The 21321-nt window shown below is 36.2% G+C and overlaps 1 protein-coding gene across 1 annotated transcript in view; it reads left to right on the top strand.

Annotated features, from left to right (window-relative positions):
• The window catches only part of LAMA1 (laminin, alpha 1), a 79839-nt gene that overhangs the window by 49970 nt on the left and 8548 nt on the right, over nucleotides 1–21321 (top strand). Inside the window, 24 exon segments of the mRNA XM_009073944.1 lie at nucleotides 561–659; nucleotides 1629–1740; nucleotides 1905–2067; nucleotides 4350–4560; nucleotides 4786–4902; nucleotides 4994–5157; nucleotides 6271–6409; nucleotides 7663–7756; nucleotides 8345–8461; nucleotides 9873–10055; nucleotides 10366–10520; nucleotides 12214–12298; nucleotides 12301–12347; nucleotides 12952–13085; nucleotides 13246–13396; nucleotides 13933–14057; nucleotides 15346–15496; nucleotides 16622–16766; nucleotides 17402–17543; nucleotides 18659–18773; nucleotides 18972–19142; nucleotides 19584–19735; nucleotides 20212–20397; nucleotides 20861–21023. Coding sequence (XP_009072192.1) covers nucleotides 561–659; nucleotides 1629–1740; nucleotides 1905–2067; nucleotides 4350–4560; nucleotides 4786–4902; nucleotides 4994–5157; nucleotides 6271–6409; nucleotides 7663–7756; nucleotides 8345–8461; nucleotides 9873–10055; nucleotides 10366–10520; nucleotides 12214–12298; nucleotides 12301–12347; nucleotides 12952–13085; nucleotides 13246–13396; nucleotides 13933–14057; nucleotides 15346–15496; nucleotides 16622–16766; nucleotides 17402–17543; nucleotides 18659–18773; nucleotides 18972–19142; nucleotides 19584–19735; nucleotides 20212–20397; nucleotides 20861–21023 — 3321 coding nt within the window.

The following is a 21321-nucleotide window of genomic DNA, read 5'->3' as shown; positions in this document are numbered from 1 at the left end:
AATATTATACACTTGTGTACAATGGCCTATTTATTGCCATAAAGAGCAGTTTTGAGGTGACCTTGAAGCAAATACAGGCTATTATTCTCTCACTGACAAAGGGATCCACAGGGCTACTGATCTTCAGGGTCAGCCTCATGGATAGACCCCAGGTGCAGCTGTTCTGACAAGACTGGCTGCTGAAACAGTAGCAGCTGTGGGACTGGATGGAAACATTTAATTTGATGTGCCTTGGAATTTCTCAAATTAGTTTATTTGGGCAGCTCAGACTGTGATGAAATTGAGAATCAGGAAAGCAGAATTGATGCTTCCATCCTATTACTGAGCTGAAAGTGTGACATGGCTGGATTCTTCTTTCTGTATTTAAAGAAATGGTACATTGTGTTGCATGGACTATATCTATGTGATTACTTTATGTCATCTTATGTGCTTTGCAGATCAGTCATTTTAGACATAAAAATAATCTAAATAGTGTGCATAGTTATTTTCTTCCCAGTATTTTCTGGACACACAACAAAGTCCTTAAATTACAATGAGCTGTTCCTTGTTGTTTCTTATAGAGGTCTATAGTTCCTATAGAAGATTCAACTTATTCATTGACTACAGCAAAAGAAAATCTCCTGAGTTTATCAGGAGGAATTGATCAGCTGCATGATGAGGTAAGTGCTGGCTTCTTTATTCTTAGCCTTTCTGTAGAGATCATTTGAAATTTCATAGCGTGGTAGAATGATGCCAGAGAGCTGTTTATAAATTATTTTTAATCTGTGGAGTTTAGTGAAAGAATTCAGTCCATTCTATAGTCTTCCTGAAGAGGAGAACTAATTGCTGTGTGTAATTCTTCTATAAACTGCAGTGGCTTATGATACTGTACAGGAGATTTACATGGTTTCTATAAAAGTTCCTAAGTTTTTTGTATGGTGGCCATTTAAGTTCCTAAAACTGAAGAAAGTGAGACCCTTCCTTCTTGCTGGTTTTAACACATGGAGCTTACTCAGATTTATGTCATAGCTGAGTATTCACCAAAAAGTCATTGATACCTGTAGTACTGTGTTTAGAATGACCTGTCAATAACTCACAGGGAAAGTAGGCAACATTTGTATTCTTTATTCAGTTTTAACACAAGAAAAACTGTAGGTAGAAAATTGACAACAGTACTTCAGCCATTAGATCTCATTTGCTGACCATATGTTTCTATAATTTTCTGACTATGTATACAGAATCTAACTAGGTCCTTGCATGAACAGTGTTGTTATTTATAACAGTGATGTACCCAGAGCAGTGATTTTTCTTAAGGAACTTTAGCTGTTTCTAAAAAATATGTGTAATATTTTCTTTGTTAGGGAAATAACTTTGGTAATTATGAAATTACTGATTATGAAAATAATTGGTAACTCAATTCTTCACTGATCTCAGTGTCTGGAACTTTAAATACAGTTAAGGCATCTGCAAGCATGAGAGCATCAGAGGTTTATGAATTGGCTAGATTTTCCTTACCAGAAAGCATTGTTTCCTCTCACTAAGTACTCACAATATTGGGAAAAAAAAAGGTGTAAAAACCATAGACAAGTGTCATTAATTAATAATTGTTTTTGGAAAACTGTCAAAGGTTATCTCTGATTTTATTCTAGATGACCAGATTTTTGGAAAAAGCTTGGGAACTTAACACAATGACTCAGAAAACCAGGAATAAAAGTCAAGAACTCACTGGCTTTATTGACACAGTACATACGTCCATCAAAGGTATTCTGTTTTTAAGATACGTCCACTTCTTTACAAAATTTAGAAGGGTATTTCCTTTGCAACTCTGAAAGAACTATTTACATGGAGAGTGCTGCAGTTCACACGGGGGATTCACAAATATTCTTTTTTAATGCTATGATTGAATTGTTTATTCTCCTTATTAGTACTCACTGAAGTTGCTATATCACTAAATGAAACACTGGGCCTGGATCTCCCGCTGTCAAATGCCACATCTCAGAGCCTACAGGATGATATTTCTGCCCTTTTGGATGCATTGCGCAAGAAAAATTTTGTTCAACAGCACCATAACGCTACCAGAGTCCTAAAGTAAGCCTGTTCTACTGAAAACTTTTTCACATATGTCTATACTATGCAACACTACTTTTTGAAGATATCTGTAGAAACATTTTCTCATGATAAGAGGCAGTGTGATGGACAATTAGCCCAGGTGGAACTATATGAACTTTGGGTTTGGAGTTACATGATTTGATGGTCATCCCACTTGATACAAATGTAGGTAAAGCCTGTTCATTCCGATATGATACAAAATTCCCTTGCAATAAGTGAAGGCTCACTGATTTCAGTTTTTTTCAGATCTGTTCCTAATGCATATCTTCTTGTTGGTTTTGGCTGAGACATCATAAAACTGTCTCAGTCAATTGCAAGCCCAGGACATGTCAGGCCTGCTGAAGGACATGATGATTTATTGTTACTGGAATATGTATCACATAGATTTGCAAATGAAACCAAGGCATTTGTTTCAGCATTCTGAGCCACGGTTTAGGATTGTATTCCATTGCCTTGATTTGTTGCCAGTTAAAGGCAATTTTGAAATAGGTTTTATATTATTGGTGCTTATTGCCAGACTTGGCAAGATAACAGATTTACTGTTCCAACAGTCAGCAGGATTTTAGTTCCAGCTTCAGAAATACTAAGTAATGCCATAGCACACCAAAAGCTATAGGAATGTTAACATTGGCTTCTTGGGACAAAGAATTAGACTGGTACAGAAGACTTCTGAAAATTTGACATTTCTTTATTAAATGCTTTGGTTTAAGCAGGATAGAGTGTTTGTGTTGATAGCATGTCTCATTTTGTTCAGCAGTCTCTTGTGCTGAATATAGAATTGTATAGAAGCTAATTAGACATGAAAAAGGACCAGAAATGTACCATTTATTCTTATATTTATTAGGAACTTCAAATAGCACTTTTCCCTCCAAAAACATCTCAAAATGTCCTATTGCATAGTAACAGAATGTTGTCTCTCAACATCAGCTTTTGAGCTGTTATACAAGTTGTTTGTAAATTAACTTTTTCAATTATAGGCTCTTGAAATTTCTGAAAGTTCTCTGATAAGGGTCCTTTGACAGATCAAAAAGGAGAGTTAATAAGTTATGTAAGGTTGTTTGTACATTTTCTCATGCAATGCAGCTGTAAATTCAAAAAGTATTTAAATAAGCAGCTTGCTAGTCCATATTTCAGGGAGCAGAGTTTACCACATAACTCACAGTGGACTGAGCTTGTGATGATGTACTTCAAGCAATATCCATAACTGAGGTTTCCACACATTTGCCACGTAAGGCAAAGTCCCCGGACAATTTGGAATATAACCTTTTTGCTCTATGCTGAAACAGAAGCCATTACTGACTTGTAAAATACTTGTAATTCTTGTAAATTTTAAAGGCTGTGGCTTCTGAGTGTAAGGACTCTGAATTATTAGTTTTAGGAAATAGATGCAAATGCACATCTGCTCTTCAATAAGAAAGACAGAATGTGTTTTGCTGTGTATAAGTGTGAAATAAACTAGGTTTCTTTTGCTTTGGCTAAAGATCTATATGATTTGCAATCAGATCAAAAGGGACAAACATTTATGTAAAAGCATCATTACAGGAGTAGCATATGTGCTGAAATGAAGAGAAACAAAGGAATAGTCTTTCAGGATCCTTTTCAGTTCTGTTCTTTCAATACTGGAAAGTTCAAATTGAGATGCAAATATTCCCAAATAGAATAGCTGAAGCAGTTAAAAACTGACAAATTTGGGGGGATTTAATGTTTCCCAGATAATGTCTGTTACTGATTAAAAATGTAAGTGCTCATTTCAATGTTCATTTTAATGAGGCAGTTTATTTTTATTTGATACTTAAACTTTTCCAGGACTCTTGGGTATATGTCTTTGAGTTCTACTTACTTGTTTTCTTCCAGTGTCAGTCCTCATAACTGATGTTTTTGGTCCTATGTTCAAAATACAAATCACTACAATTAGTGTATAGAACAGTTCCAGAGGACAGTTTCACAGATTTTTATGTGGGGGGATGTCCCAAATTAAATCCAAGCAAATGTGATTTATACTAACCCTTCTGCCCTCTAATTGTCACATACAAATTTTATGAACTCTAGTACTGTCCTTTCCTCCAGGAAGTCATATTTTGTGTGGTAAGATGAGTAACTAAGCTACCATGTGTATGCATGCTATTACAGAAAAAAATTGCAGACTTTTATAAGAAGATGCATTTAAATTACTTTCCCATGACCCTATTTTCTCCTCAAGAAATCCATGCCTAAGTTTCTCCTCCACCGTTTCTTTAACTTCTGATTCCTTTCTTTGTCAGAGCTGCAGAAAACTTGTTGATCCAGGTTCAGAAAGAGTATCTTAAACCCCAGCAGGAGCTTGCTGAACTAAAAGCAGATGCGAGCCAGCTCTTAGCAAAGCACAACAGCGAACTGCAAGATGCCCAGGACCTGGTGAATGAGGCAATTGCTAACATCAATGAGACCAATCGCTTGTTTCCTCTTATGTCTAGCAACCTGGCAGAGTTAAACGTAAGACTGAACAGTGACTGTTATTGCATAAGAAATATGAAGTATGAGATTGTGTTTAAAAGCTGCTTTTAAAAAATATATATATTTAAATATCATATATATGATACCTTAAAAACTCAAAAGAAACCAGTTCCCTGTTTAAAAGCCAAAATGTTAAGTGTTATTGAACTCATGCACACTAGCTGACTTTAAAGACAACTATAAAACACTTGCTTTATCCTATAGGACAAAAAGCTAAATATAAAGGAAGGTGAAGGCATCTCAAGCATGCTTATTAAAGAAGGGAAGGTCCTGGTGAATACTGCTGCTGTTCTTGCCCAAGATGTAAAGAACTCAACATCCGTAAGTCCTTGAGTTTTAACATCCTCTTTGACACTCTTGGGTGTATTTCGCTTGTAAAAAAAAAAAAAAAAGGAAACATTTTGTTTTGCAGAACTTGGAAGACCACCAGGATGGGTTAGTCCTATGGAGCACCAAACTGCGACATCATGTGGATGAGCTGGTGATGCAGATGTCTGTGAGAGGAGTGCTTGACCTGGTGTACAGAGCTGAGGACCATGCCACCCAGTTCCAAAGACTTGCAGATGCACTGGAGAGGTGATGATACGCTCAAGAATTATGAAATAATTAGTTTCACATTAGTGTCAGATTTAATATAAATAAGTAGTAGCTTAATCCAGCAAATAAATTCTCTGCCCATGGCAGAGAAGTTGTACTATGTGATCTTTAAAGGCTTTTTCTACACTAAACAATTCTATGATCAATTTTTATTCCCCATTTCATTTCAAGCATTTTTTACTTTTAATGCAGTGTACCTTGATTAAATGATATAGAGGAGGGTTGATTAGTCTCCGACTTCATGTGGCTGACTTACACAGTAACTAGTGAATTATTAAATGCCCAGTGAGTATACCGTGGTACAGCTTAAAAATATCTCTGAATCTCATCAAGAAGCTATTCTTTCTGTGCCTCTATTATTGTTGCTGTGAAAGCATTTTGCAGAAATGAGTGGGTTGCAGTCTCAGATCCACACAAATACACTCTTAGAAATCGAGAGTTGCTAAGTCATTCCAGTTAATTCAATGGAAACTAATCTTCTGTCCCAGGAATCCTTCAGGGATTCTTGCTGGTTTGTCTTTTAAAGCCAGCATATATATGCTAAAAAGTTAAATCATATCAGGTTGGAAAGCAGACATTTATTTCTTAAGTCTGAGAACAGAAAGTTTTTGCTCTGAGCAACTCTTGACTTCACCATAACCAGATAAATTCAATAAAGCAATATTTAATACAGAGTAGCTTTCACATGCTTATAATTTCCTCCTGGATTCTGTATTTCTCTACTTAGTTTTTGAGCTCCAGATCTGTCTCTGTTCTGTTATGTGGTGTGATTTGTTTGTCCTAAGTGTCTTTATAAATTGAAAAAGTGAACATAAACAAAAAAGAACAAAATAGAAAAAAAGGTGAAAAGGAACAAAACAGAACACTTCAGTAACAAAATAGAAAAAAATCCCCATAGCTGAAAACCTTGTTCAAACAGATTTTTTTTCAGTTCAAAATAGCAAATTTATAGCCCCTTGTGCAACACTGGGCAAGGTGTGCTCATTTTTTTCAGAATGCATTGTATTCTGGAAAGTTGTGCATGTCATATTTGAAGACAAGGAACTTGTGTGCTTGATTGAAAACAGAATTACTTGTTAATTGTCTTTTTAGTGGCCTCTCTAAAGTAAGAAATGTGACTCTGAACACAAGTGCTGGTATCTACACCCACTCCAGCATTAAAAGTGTAATTGAAAGAACAGAGAGTTTGGCTGATGATGCATCTAGAGTTGTGAATGGCCCCTTGGATTTAGTAAGTATCAGTATTAGTATTTTAATTTACATCTTCCCCTTTCTCATTTTGGAATATTTATTCTAGTTGTTCCTGCAGTTGCTAAAGTTTGAGTCTTGGTGGTGGCATGTCTGTCTTGATGGCAGCCTGTCCTACCAACTAGTATATCTTACATCCTGAATCCATACTCCAAGGCAGTAATGGTACCACGTTTCAAGTTCTGCTTACCTTGCTTTTCTCTCTGCCACAGTACCATTTTACCTTTTTTGGTGTTTGCTTTCTAATGTCGAATGCATGGCTAGCTGAACTGAACATGTTTCTGTGTGGGTTTGTATTAGTCATCTGATATGCATTCCTGTAGAACTTAAGTTCCCAAACCTCTAATGCTGCCTTCCACCTTTGGAACTATTCAACCATCTCCTTATTTGACCTGTCCCTCTTCTATCTAGGTATTCCCAACCACAACTATTTTGCTTAATTGAAGATGTTTCATAACCAACTGTATGTTTGTGTCTCATCTACCATCCCTCTGACTTGAATGATTATCAAATTGTTATTGAAACAGTAGATTAAAAAGACCTGACCAGTTTCTAGTCTGATTTCATTACTTTCGTATTACTCTATTTCTCCTCCTGTATCTCTTTTTGCATCTCCTGATTGTAAACCCAAGGAAGGAATGGGCTTTATTTTGCAAGTGTAATGTACATTATACCTGCAGAAACAAAAATGTGACAATACAGTTAGAGGATAATGATCAAAATAGTTGACATTGTTTTGTGAGCTTCTATGTTACTATATAGCATTCTGTCTTATTAAAATTTTGTACAGCATGAAACCTTCAAGGTATTTTTCCAGATTTTTTCACCTGGAGAAATGGATTAGAAGAACACTTTTTAAGACTGAGATTTTGAAAGATCTCACTTTAAAGTGCTCAGTATTGGCAATTCTGAATTGGGTCTGGAACTAGAATTATTGATGTTCCAAAAGACAACACCAAATCACTAGCAGTGTTCAAATTTGAATTTGGGAGGTTTTGTTTCATAGTTGTCATTTTTTAATAACTCACAAAGACAGTCTATGTCACATTCTTGGATAAATTATGTCAACTTGTTGTTTTGGATTTGTTTTAATTGATGCTTTATAAGGTAATGAATAGGATAATTCATAAATAATGAGAATGTTCAGTAACTCGAAGTAGATATCTGCAGATACTTAAATATTTTCAGTAGAATTTCTGTTTTTATACATGGCAACCCAATGTCTATGTTTTTCAGACAGAGGAGTCTTTCAGTCTTCTTGGAAAAGAAACTCTACTTCTTAGCTCCAAATTTCAGAGTGAAGCTAAAAATCTGAAGAAAAAAAGTGATGGTCAGTTCTTTAGAGTTCACATTTATGCTTCTATATTTTTTTTTTCTATTTTCTGGTTTGTGCTTTTGTTTGTTTGGGGTTTTGCTCTTTTTTTTTAATTTTGGTTTGGGGTTTTTTTTGGCTTTTTTTGTATAGTTTGGTTTGAATGAGCATAATCTAAGGTAAGTATGTATGACTATGTACATATTTTCATGCAAGTGAGAGGATTCTGCAAATAGATCATAAATATATAGAAAAAAACCATTTCTTTGGCTTCTGTCAGATACCACAAAATGTGAAGAACATAATAAAAAGTTTAATAGCTCACAATCATGGGATCAGTTTAATTTATATCCTTTTCCCTACTATGTTTCTATCAATTCAATCTCCTGGAACTGGCCAAAAAGGATAGCTTTGAACAGAACAGTGCCCACAGGAGCTTATCTGCTCATACTACATTCAGTTTGCATTCCTTTTTGTAAAATGCTCTTTCTGTGGAACTAAAAAAAGGTTCCATTAATGAAATAAATGAATGCTTGTTATTCCTATACTTTGAGTTTGTGTGGGTTCTATGGTATTTTTTTATGCATATGTTATTTCTTCCAACAGGACTTTTATTTGGACTGAGTGGGTTGAACAAAAAGATAGAAAAGATTCAGGAAAGCACTAATAAAATTGCCAACCAACTTAATGATTCTCTGTTGACATTAAGAGCATTGCCTAACAGTAAGTGAAATTTTAATTGACATTCTCCTTATGACAGAACCATCTAGTCCAATTGTAATAAAGTCCTGTTCATTGTCTGATTGCAGAGACCTAGCAATAAACTATACTGGAGACTTCATTTTTTTTTAAGAGTGTTTTACATTTTTTTTTAGTAAACCCATTACACATAACTGGGTTATCATATAAGGTTGGTAGTCTGATTCTCATTTCACATTGCTGTAAATCAGGAGGGAGTCTGATAGCAATATAATTACACTGATATGAGAACAGAGTGAAGTTCTACGATATTTAATTCCACACGCAGAGAAACTTATATGTGGAACTGTGAGAGATTTCGCTTTCTTTTGATGCCTTGTGTATGTATCACAATTGTTTATACTGTGCTGTGAATCTTAGTCTTCATCTCAACATTTTCTTCTTGTAAATGCTTACTTCATTTAATTGATTAAAATATACATACTGTGTTTTTCCAAACCATAAGAATTCCCCCCTTTTTAGTCATTATTTTGAAGAAAGGCAAGACCTAGAGTTCATGGAAACTAATAACAAAAATGGCTTTGAAGTTTTGAACAAGATGGTCTGAAATACTTTGCCAACCTTAATAGTGTTTTTTAACTTAGAAAACCATGATAAAGACCTTTTGTCAGGGTTGTTCAGTTCTACTCTGTGTCTGGATTAGAATGCTAAATTCAAGGCCTCAAAATACCCATTTTACTCAGACTCTTAATTCATACTAAAGGGTGATATTATTGGCTATTAATTGCAGGATGCTATCTAACATAAAGCTACAGATTGAAAATTGAGGCATTATTAAAATCATAGGAGTGTCCTCAACTTATAGCTTAACATTGTTTGATTTCGGTTTTGTTGTATATTTCTTGAAGTTGTCTATTTTTTTTTTATCTGGACAGAGATTCATGGTGGCATTGCCCTCTGTATATGGTACTGGTGGTGAAGAACAATCCTTTCAGGCCTAACTCAGACCTTTTGTGCCAGCTGCAACATCTTCCCAATATTATGGGCACAGAGGGTGTAAGGGACAGGCTGAGATTGGGAGTGGTGTACTCACTACAGCAGTAATTGTAGCCCAAAGCAAAGAGTATAATAGACCTTCTGCCTCACCAGCTTCATGTAGGATTCAAAACGAGTTTCAGACTAGTGACTCTGGGTGCCAACACTCATTCAGGGAACTTAAACACTATAAGCCTGATATTTTAATATAATCTTCCTTTGAAATAGGCAGAATCAAGTTCCACAAACAAACAAAACCACAGTTCTTACTATGAAAGGAATGTGCTGACAGTGTTTCTAGTGTTTTGACTATGCTTGTAACTGCTGTTGTGATGCATTTGTTAGTCCCAGGTATCTATGAAAGTTGTGAATGTTTTTTAACCTGGGAACTGTGTTTCAGATGCAAGGAAATACATGCTTGAAGTGAAAGAGCTGGCTGTGTCTGCAAACACCAGTGCTGCGGTGGGTTTAAGTCACCTTGGGGATTTCAGTCAAAAGCTAATGAATACATCTTCTACATTGTCCCAAGTTAATGACACTTTGAGGAAAGCAAGCGAACTTATAACTGATTCATCAAAAGCTGGTAAGTTTGCTGACTCATTGCTCTATTGAAATGTCACCGCTTGCAGAAGCAGTACTAATATTCAATTTTAATAGGTATTAAATATATGAGCCTGATGATCTGAAAGTTTCTTCCTAATTCAATAAAAATGTACTAACCTTTTTTAAAGAACCTGTAGAGGATTCACATAGGATACCCCTGAGTATGTATATTCCTTACTGGTGTTTAAAATGGTTGAAAACAAAATGATCAGAAACAGGCCACCTTGGCTATTTTGACAATGAGCAATACATTTCATTTTCAACCTGCCTCAACATTTTTTTTTTCTCAGCAGTCACAGCTGAAAAACAAGTTAAAGAAGTTGAAGCACAAGCAAGTCTTTTATTGGATAGGCTCAAACCTTTGAAAATGCTAGAGGAGAATCTGAGCAGAAACCTTTCTGAGATTAAAGAGCTCATCAGCCAGGCCCGCAAGCAGGCAGCATCGGTAAGTTCCATCAGACCCAGGCTTCACTGACTTTTAGCAGGGAGGTTCATTGAGAAAAAGAGCCTAAAATTTACTGTCAAAGTATCTAGTTGTTCTGGAGTCTCGCTGAAGTGACTGATGTGAAAATCATACTGGCAGTGCTCTTGATACATTTTACAGGTTTGCCATCATGTTTCTGACCGTATTTGTGTGTTTCTCAGAACAGCAAGGTAGTAATTTATTGACTATTTCCTTCTGTTTCCTATAAAAATAATGAAATACAGTACATCAGAAAGCAGTCACAAGATATTTTGATGAGAAAGAGACAAGTAGGGGGATGGTGCTGCTTTTTATTTTAGTACAAGATGAGCTTATTTTAGAGATTGATGTGGAGTGTCCCCATATAACATCAAGTACCATTACAAATCTTTTAACAAGAGTGTAGATTCTGTCACTAAATTTGCTATCTGTCATGTCTGTATGCTCCTCTTAGTAAGAAGCAGCTGTGCATCCAATAAGACAAATAATACACTTGTTTTTAAATATCTGTTTCTCCCTTAAAGACAGCAAAAATGAATCAACTGTACTATGGACTTCATTAGACTGGGAGAAGGATATAAAAATTACTTTGCACTCAGCAATTTTTGGTATGCCTTTGACTTTAGTGTGGGTATGTTATTGTGAGGTTTTGTTTAAGAAAAAAAGGGCTCTCAGTTCTTTCTGCAAATCTTCTTAATTATATGGTTATTGCTTCTCTGTCACAGTCTACTGAAGCTTAATGAATCCACTGCAGAAAAGAAGGAATAGTATTTTCTGAAGTATCATAAGCCACAGAGATTCCTGGCAGAGTGAAAAGAAGCATTAGCAAAATCCCTTTTTCCAATTTTGAGAGTCTGTTCTGGGTTTTTTTGTAAACTTTTACTGAGTTAGAGAAACTTTAGTTTTCTGTCTGTGTCCATATGCGTACACACATGCTATATGATATAGTTGTTACAGGCATATTCAATGAAGTTGATGGAGTTGAGGCCTTTCTGTTGTTAAACTGCATTTTCTGTCATTACATGACCAAGCTCCCTGGAGTTTGGCTGCATTTAGCTTGAATCAATGTCCTATCAGTATACTAGACAGTGGTCAAAGGCGTTAGTGGTATGACAAAAGGAATACGTATTTGTTAACATTATCTTTAAAAAGTTGAATCCATAATATACTCACAAATGTATTTTTTGAATAATGGTGTAAATCGTGCTGTAAGTTTGAAATAACCAGAATTATTGCAGACTGTCTGCCTTTTAAATTTGCGTAAGAGAATTTTCCTCTCAACATAGACTAGAAATGGTTTCCATTTTTTAAAAACATTTTGAATATCTTTGGTTTTATTTTCTGATATTATTACAGTGGCCTTTACTGATATATGGGCTTTGGACCCAAGATTTATTGTTACTTTCTGAGGTATTTGAATAGTTCAATTTACTGACTTCAAATCTCCTAACTCAGTGAGTGTATTAAGACAGATTTAATTCTTTTCTATCTTGAATCTCTCTGGCAAGTGATACCTAAAAGAGTGCTAAAATCTAATCCAGGCAGCAACACTTTCATCTCATGAGAGTATCTCCGAAAAGGCTTGCATTTGTTGTTCAGAAGCTAAGTACATATTCCAGAAATACATGCTGTATGCACTGAGACTTTAGATTCCATTTCCTTCTTTTCTCCCCAGATTAAAGTTGCTGTATCAGCAGACAGAGATTGCATTCGTGCCTACCAACCCCAAATTTCATCTACGAATTACAACACCTTTTTTTTTTTGCTGAACCAGATAACCTTCTTTTCTACTTGGGTAGCAATGGAAAGGTAAGTTTCTCGGGTATATTTAGGGAAGGTGATGGTAGTCGAATGTTTTAAATCACCCTAGATGTGGTTTTTTCTTACTTGATTTCAAACTAAATAACCAAGTGAGGCCACCTGCAGAAAAATTTTTTCACTAGGGGTGGAAGTATTTTTGTGTCTTAGATAATTCCAGAGATTCTCAAAGGTAGAGAATAAAAGTACCCAATTCCTTAGCATTGCCTGTTGGCCATGTCATGAAACTCCCCCTTTGTTTTCCTGTGTTGTGCATTAACCATACGGAGTGTAGCACTCTATGTTTTCATACAGCATGCTGGAGCAATTTGCCTGTTAGCATAGCAAAAGTACCTGAATTTGGCCCTCATGAGCTTGGTGCATCCACCCATCTGAAAAGGAGCATGATGGCTCAGTGTCACATTGCCCTCCTTTTCATTCCCTCTATAATCCAGATAAATGCACAGCCATTAGCTCCTTGCAGCCTGCTATCATGTGATAGTACTGTTGTTTTGCAGACAGTGTAGGGCACGTGACTCTGGAAAGACTTTTCTATGTTACTTGTTAAAATAAACTTCTGATGCCATATATTAGAACAAGCCCTGTTGTTTTTCAGACAGACTTTCTTGCAGTGGAGATGCGACGTGGCAAAGTAGCTCTTCTTTGGGATTTGGGCTCTGGATCAACAAGAGTGGAATACCCTGATTTTCAGATAGACAATAACAAATGGCACAGAATACATGCCACCAGGTAATTAAAGTGAGAATGGCATAAATGTTGTACACAATCATTCTTCTGAGTTTGTCAGCAATGAAATTTTTTTTCTTAGTCTTAGAATGAGAAGCCAGTGGTATCTGTTGATTAAGCATGGTGATTTCTAAAACTATTAATTACTATTTGTACTTGGCAGGTTTGGAAAAACAGGTACGCTCAGCATAGAGGAAATGAACTCCAATCAGAAATCTTCACCTAAATCTGCAACCTCTCCGGGGACAGCTAGCATACTGGATGTTAACAAATCAACCCTAATGTTTATCGGAGGACTTGGAGGGCAAATCAAGGTTAAATTCTGAGATCACCATTCTGTAAATTGTTTTTATCATGTTTGAGACATACTTTTGTGTTAGAAATAATTGCATGTTTTGGTTACTCGATCAAGAAATGTGAGGTTCTCTAAGCATAAAGCAAAGATGCTGTAAGAGTGTTCAAGCATCCTGAAGTGAATTTTCCCCTGGATATTTTTGCATGAAGTGTTAACTAGGACATGCTGTGTGTGCATGCACAATGTATAGACATTACACAATGGATTTAGTTTTTGCTTGTTTCTTCCATAGCTTCTTTTAGTTTGGCATTGTTATTCATGTCATGACAAATGTAAGTAGGTCAAGGACATAGTTATTTTACTTTTTTTGTATACTAATCTATTATGATTGGAGTGATAATTGTTAATAGTTATGCTAAAACATGTTGTTCTCTTACTATGATTTATATCTAACAATGTTAGAGTTCAAGGAAAACAACTGAGCAAAATTTTTTCTGCATAATTTTCAGAGTACTTAACATTAATTATATTCATAAAGTATTTCTTGTCTTCTAGAAATCACCTGCTGTTAAGGTGACCCATTTTAAAGGATGCATGGGAGAGGCATCCCTGAATGGCAAATCTATTGGTCTTTGGAACTACATAGAACGAGAGGGAAAGTGCAATGGCTGTTTCGGAAGGTATATATTTCCTCACTTTCTTTCTTTTTTTTTTTAAAGCAGCTTTAGAATCATTTTTATATGTAATATTATATTTTTATATTAACTACAAATAACTAGCTCAGGCAAACTGCAGTGTTTCATTGGTCATTAACTTACAGTTCTGAACACACTAATCTGAATGTGCCAGTGGTATCAAATAATTTCATTGTACATAATCTTATCACTCTAATCACTTTTTCAGAGGAGTTCTATTGCTGTGGTCTGTTTTGTGCATTGGAAGTAGGTTCTACCAGTGAACCAAAATATCTTGGAATCTTTGCTTTCCAGTAGTTTCCAGCACAACATATTTATTTTTTCCTAGCATAGGAAACCATGTAAAGCAGTATTATGAAAAAATCCACATCAAAACTCTAGCCATGGAGCTTGGTACTTTCTCCTGACAGTACTATTTTTATGTTTAAGGAATTGAAAAGAGATTTGCTTGTCCATATTCCCTTTTGCAGACTATTTCATGTAGAAACAGCAGAGGGTGCTGCTTGATTGATTGAGATATTTTTTACAAGATTTGTATTGCAGGGAAAGGTGCTAATAGAACATTTATTGTAAGTGCAATTATGCAAAGCATTTTGATAAATGGATGACATGTTTTAATTAAGAGGGTATATGTTGTAACAATTTTTTTTTAACCTTAGAAAATCATCGGGGTGTTTGGGGATTTTTTTCATACGTACGGGAAGAGCACTTATCTTGTATACATCCTTTCTCATGGCTAAATCATGTATTGTGAGATTCTATAATGAAATGGTCCTTTGGCTGGAATCCTTCAGTTATTCATGACATCAAGATTCAAGTCTCTTCCCATACTTTCTAAACATACTGCCTGGGACCTACACCAACTAGTAGTTGATTAGCACCTGAAAGGAGCCTACAGAAAAGATGAAGAGAGACGATTTACAAGAGCATATAGTGGCAGGACACGGGTGAATGGCTTCAAACTGAAAGAGAGGAGGTTTAGATTAGATATTAGGAAGAAATTCTTTACTGCAAGGGTAGTGAGGCACTGGAACAGGTTGCCCATGAAGATGTCCTTGGCAGTGTTCAAGGCCAGGTTGGATGGGGCTCTGAGCAAACTGGTCTAGTGGAAGGTGTCCCTGCCCACGGCAGGAGGGTTGGAACTAGGTGATCTTTAAGGTCCCTTCCAACCTAAACAATTCTATTATCTAATTTTTATTATATTTTCTATAAAATATCTGGAAAAGCACAAATCTTCATTTAAAATTTTGATATCATTTTTCTACTTCTGTAGCCCACAGGATGAGGACACTTCATTCCATTTTGATGGCAGTGGATACTCAGTTGTGGAGAAGGCACTCCGCTCAACAGTGACTCAGATAATAATATTCTTCAGTACCTTTTCACCTAATGGACTTCTTCTGTATCTTGCCTCAAATGGCACTGTAAGAAAATGGATCAGATTCCTAAGCTGTCAAAAACTGTGTCTAGATCATTTGATGGTTTCTTGCTTTCTTTGTTATTTTTCATCTTACATATATTAGAGCAAATTACTACCTTTGTGTAGGTTATTACTTGTGACTGACATCATATGCCAAAGGAGTAAAGGCAAGAACTGTAGAGATAACTCATTAGAGCAAATATTCACCTATACTAAGGGCAAAATCAGACAAAAGAAAAGAATTCTCCAGATTTTCTTGTCAATTTAGACTAAAATTAATGATGATTTAACTAAAGGAAAGAGATGGAAACAGTAGGGACAGCAAAATAGTTTTGTTCAATTGGAGGAACCTTTGCAGAATGTAAAATCTTTTGGAACTGATCTTGCAGAAGGATAATGTATTATTGAAAAGACATATTGAATTAAATCCATAAGATAGGAATTCAGTAACCTGAAATAAATGAGATAAAACTCCCTGCAAAAGCAATATAACACAGACCCATCTCCAGACCCTCATTGTCATGTCATACAGTTTTCTGTGTACATAGCTGGTGGTTTTCTTTTCCTGGAGGATGGCAAAGCTTTGTTCAGATACAGATTGTTTTGGAGTCACTGCATTATTCATTTGCTTTATGTACTTGCTGCACAATGATACCTGACTTAAGTTTTACAGTTCAGAGGGGGGCATTTTTAATACAATTCAGAAAGTCTTTTTTATTCTGTGCAGGAGGTCTTTGCTTCTTGTAGCAAGAACATTGTAGTGTTTGATCATTAATGCTGACAGTCAAATCAAATTAGTTTCAACTTCATCCAAAAAAAAGCAAATGTGACATTTGTTATTTAAACTTTCTTCTGCCAAGTAATCAAACAACATCATGCATTTAAGTAAGAATAATAACAAAACAAAATGACATCCTTGTGAGGCACTGGTAACTTAATTTTCCTAAGAACAGCAAAGGCAAACCTCTTGGGTCTAACAAATAGTCTAGGAACAACAGTTACCAAACCTTTTTCACACAGTAGACCAAACCTGCCAAGGATACATCCTTTTGGATGATTTTATTTACAGGAATGTAATCTGTTGTTTGGTTGGTTTAGGTTTTGTTTTGGGTTTTTTTATTCCTTACAGAGAGATTTCTTGTCCCTTGAACTCGCTGATGGCAAAGTGAGACTGACTGTCGATCTAGGTTCAGGACCTCTTGCTCTTACAACAGAAAATCGTTACAACAATGGAACATGGTATAAAATCTCATTCAGTCGGAACAAGAAGCAAGGTAGGCTACAGACTGAAAAAACAGGTGTCCACACATTTACAAATACAAATGTCTCAGAAAGCCACAGGGATCATCACTGCAAGCAAATTTGATCACTTCTAATGCAGTGTCTTTAGCAGCCACACGTATGTTACTTTGCTTTCAGGACAGCAATGTAAATCTTGTGCTTGGGTTAACGTTTCTTATAAAGAGCTGGTAGTGCAGAAACTGCCAGAGGAAAACATATCAAGAGTCCTTAAAGAGTGAAACATCTTTGTCCAAGTCTGTATATCAGGGATTGTGTTTTCTGTTCTGAGTTTTAATAGTACCTAGTAAAACAGTATTTTGGGGCCTATGTTTGGGAAGTAATGCATTACAAACGTGTTATAACCATAACATATTCTCACATATATATATATTAGTATTAATGGGTATGTATTTTTTCCTGTAGACTTGCCCAGATTTGGTTTTGGCAGAGAAAAATTAATGAGTTTAACAGAACAGCTGGAAGTACAATAAATTACTCATTCAAAAAATAAGATTGTCGATACATGTTAGAGTCAATAAGTATCTTTTCTGTTATTGAAGGCAAGATTACCAACATAGAAGAATGTGTATTCTTGTCTTTCTCCAGATCCTTACTCTCTTCTTTGCAGGAATTTTGGGAGTCATGGATGCATATAACCTTAATTATAAAGAAACCAAGCAAGGAGAATCTCCTGGGGTTGCTTCAGACCTGACCCGCTCTGATAAGGACCCAATCTTCATTGGTGGGCTGCCAAGATCAAGGACTGTGAGGTAAAGTGTTCTCCTTTTCCCCTTTTGCTGTGCTCTTGTAAGTAGAGGAAAACACTTTAACAAACTATCTCCACTGAAATTAGTGAAAATCAGTGCCATTTATACCACAGAATTACCTGTCTTTTGCCTGCAAATTCTAATACGGTGCTTTTCACTGGTAGGTCTGACACTGCAATTGATATCATAGATAAGCTTCTGTTTTCCCCATCCATGGGTGATTTCCAGCACAGCAGCCACCTGCTCTTTGTGTCAGCCTGCAGCAAGCATTCAGCACTGCTGTCTGCAACAATGCTCCTTTGATCTCTACCTGTGTGAGCCTTGGTTTTCCAGCTGGCATTCACGGGCAAAACTGTGCATAAGGATAAAAGTTCTACTTCAGAAAGGAGTTCTGGTCATTCAGTTTTCTAATTTGGAAGAGAGGAGAAACAACTGTGAACAGATCAAAAAGACCCCATTGCAAATACATATTTTATAGCATGTGTTTAGTTGATTGGGGTTTTTTTGTATTGCACATTCATGCTGAACTTCCACTAGCTTCACTGTGAAAGGATAAACATGGCAAAAGAAAATCTAATTTAACTGTCTACGTGCTCTTGACAATAAGGTAAATTCAAGTACATTATTAGTCTTTGCACAGTTACTGAAGAGCTGCAGACTCATTAATCATAGCTGGCATACCAGCCTGCAAGGGATTATGGCAGGACAGCCTTAGATTTCTCTGACTTAAACCTAGAAACATAGTAGGCATCCTCCAGACTTAAGAAATGAAAAAGAATTGCTGGGTAGTAGAGAGCTACAGTTACCCTCTCACACAAAATCAACTATATTTCAGCTGAAGATTCACTTTAAGTTTTGGAAAATGACCTGACCTGGCAGCACAGCATTACACACTTGTATGTTTCCATTTGGGGACAATGTTATCTGACTCTTTTTAAGACCAAATTTAGTATCTGCTAAGAATAAAACCCAAATTACCCCTTTTTCCACTTACATCAAGTTAACTGCATTTCTCTAAAACAGATCTCTCTTTTTTTCCTATCGAAGAGACTTAATCTTTTCTCCCAGGAGATTCCAAATACTGCTCCTTGGAAAGAAAGCCTTGTTTTGTGTTTCAGGAAAGGTCTTAACACTAGAATGTACGTGGGATGCATCAAGAATCTGGAAATATCTCGTTCCACCTTTGACTTGCTTAGAAATTCATATGGAGTAAGAAAAGGCTGTGTACTGGAGGTAGGAGACTAAAGTTTTTGACCTGATCTTTATTGTTATTGAACAGTGAAAATTAATGTTCACAGTGAGGGGAAATGGATTTGTCTTTTAAAATTCTAAGATAATCTAATCTATACTGGAATTATTTTTTTTTTTTTCTCCTTACTGGGCACTATGTAGAGACAAATTCAGTAATTATTTCTCTTCCTTATAAAATAGCCTATTCGCAGTGTGAGCATCAGGAACAATGGATATATTGAGTTGGTACCTAAGTCCTTAAGTCCAGAATCAGAACTGCTGGCAACTTTTGCTACAAAGAACAGCAGTGGTATCATCCTTGCTGGACTCAGCAGGGGACTGGAAAAGCGGCGACGAAGACAAGCACAATTGGCAAGTACTGAAAACAAAGATTTTTGTGGGGGTTATTTTTGCCATTTTCATTTTGTAAAATCCAGTCAGCTTGCTGTCTTATATCTGGTGGACAGTTGGAGCTTCTGGAATCCAAGCATGAAGTCTTGCTAGGGATACCTGTCCCTTCTTATTTCCTGCCTCTTATGAGAATGAGTGTGTTTGTGTGAGGTGATATTAAAAAACTCCTGCATTTTAACTAGAGTTTTTATCATGACCAGAGAAATTTCCAGCTTTCGTGTTTGCTATTAGAAGGCTTTGCACTCTGAGAGGTACCAATACAGTGCCTACTAGTCTTTGAGTTTGATTAAAAAGTTTATTTACAAGAGGTAAATTTTTCCAATGTATGTTCCATTTAAATGCTGAATGAGTGTCAGGAAATTGAGCAATAGTTAAAAATTAATCTTCTGATTAAATCCACAGCCCTTCTTTTCCATCATGCTGATTGATGGTCATCTTGCAGTGCATGTTAATGCTGGAGATAGAGCAAGTACTAGGAAAATAGTTCTTCGGTCTCCTAATGGAACATACAGTGATGGACAAGAACACTCTGTCATCCTAATTCGGAATAAGAGGTACATGTGACTGTAAAGAGTACTCCCTGTTAATTGTTGTATGCTGTTGCCAGTTCACTGCACTCTCTGAGGAATTGCCTTTGCTAGCTTATTAGGCAGAATAATTAGGGCTGTGTTTTTCTGCTGTTAATGCAGATGTTCTGATTTACATGCTAATTGTATGCAGCATACAGCCATTGATAGAGGTGTAGCTAAAAGCTCTCAAAATCTCTAGACAGCTTGTGCCACTTGAGTGAAGTATACCAAACAGTATTAGAAAAAATACAGCTGTCAAAGTAATTCAGAAAGATATTTGATGAAACTCTACATGTTAAAAATTATCTGAAGAGTAAGGTCTTCTGATTTTAAGATATTGAAAGGAACTGATGGAATCTTTATTTCTTAGAATAGGACAGTTTTGGGTTTGAAAGGAATGCTTTTCATTTGAAAATGACTAAGACCCTTGTTGAATGTTTTCCCTACTTTATCTTTTTCAGGATCATAACTGTACAGGTGGATGAAAGTAACCCTGCAGAACTGAGGCTTGGTTCGTCAGCAGAAACGAGCCCCATTTATATTTCCAACTTCTATGCTGGTGGCATTCCAACAGGAGGGGGCATTTTAGGGCTAAAAATGGCTGGCTCCTTTCATGGCTGTATCAGCAATCTTATTTTTAACGAAGAGTAAGTCACGAGGGGTAGCTGCCCTGTTTTGGAAAACTGTGTGTAGCAATTACTCATTGTGGCTCATAATCTTTTGCATGACATTTCCGTTAGCCTGGTTTTTAACATAAGACAAGCATGGTACTTGTGATCTGCGTATTATAACAGGCAGAAAATGGATATTACTAGCTACATTTTCAAATAGCATTAAAAATGTCCCTAATGTTTATGGAGAAGCTGCACAAAATGAAACTTTCTGTACTACAGCTTTATCTGCATTCACAGACAGAATGGTTTTCAAAAAAATATTGGTTAGTAATTGACAGATTATTTGCCGTTTCTCAGTGTGTTTGTCCCAGATGCTGTCACTTTCCCTTTTTCCTGTTACTAGTGAAAGACCCTGTGGAATACTATCCTTGTGCTTGGGAAATTTAGGCACTGGGAATTGCACTTCCTAAAATTTATATTTTTTAAAAAAACACAGGCTTTTGTATTTCACCACTTCCATGAAGTATGAACATGTGGATATGGACAGCTGCTTTCTGTCAGAGAAACCTAAACCAGCCATACAGCCAGAAGATATTAAGATTCCACCTAAACTTCAGTCTTTACCAGTTCCCCTGAGACCTCTTACAGATGCAAAAAAAGTATGTATTACAGCAAAGCTCTATTGCCACTTTTAGAAAGTGTCCAATAGAAAGATGCATTTAGCTTTGTGCAGAGTTATCAAAGTTGGGACTCTGTATCTTTGCTTCTGCTGTGGTATGGAATAGTTCAACGAATATGAATTTGAATTTGTTATTTCCTGTAGAATAACTGGTATAAACCCTTGTAGCTGCCTGTTGGCCATTTGGAGTGGAAATGTAGTTAGGTTTCTCATTGTTCAGGCAGCAGCACTAAAAGGGAAAAGAAAAAGTGGAGTGATAATCCCCCAGCAGAAGGACT

The sequence above is a fragment of the Acanthisitta chloris genome, unplaced genomic scaffold (genome assembly GCF_000695815.1).
Source record: "Acanthisitta chloris isolate BGI_N310 unplaced genomic scaffold, ASM69581v1 scaffold12674, whole genome shotgun sequence".
In the NCBI taxonomy this organism is placed as follows: domain Eukaryota; kingdom Metazoa; phylum Chordata; class Aves; order Passeriformes; family Acanthisittidae; genus Acanthisitta; species Acanthisitta chloris.
The sequence above is the reverse complement of the archived record's forward strand: the minus strand, read 5'-3'. Positions and strand labels throughout refer to the sequence as shown.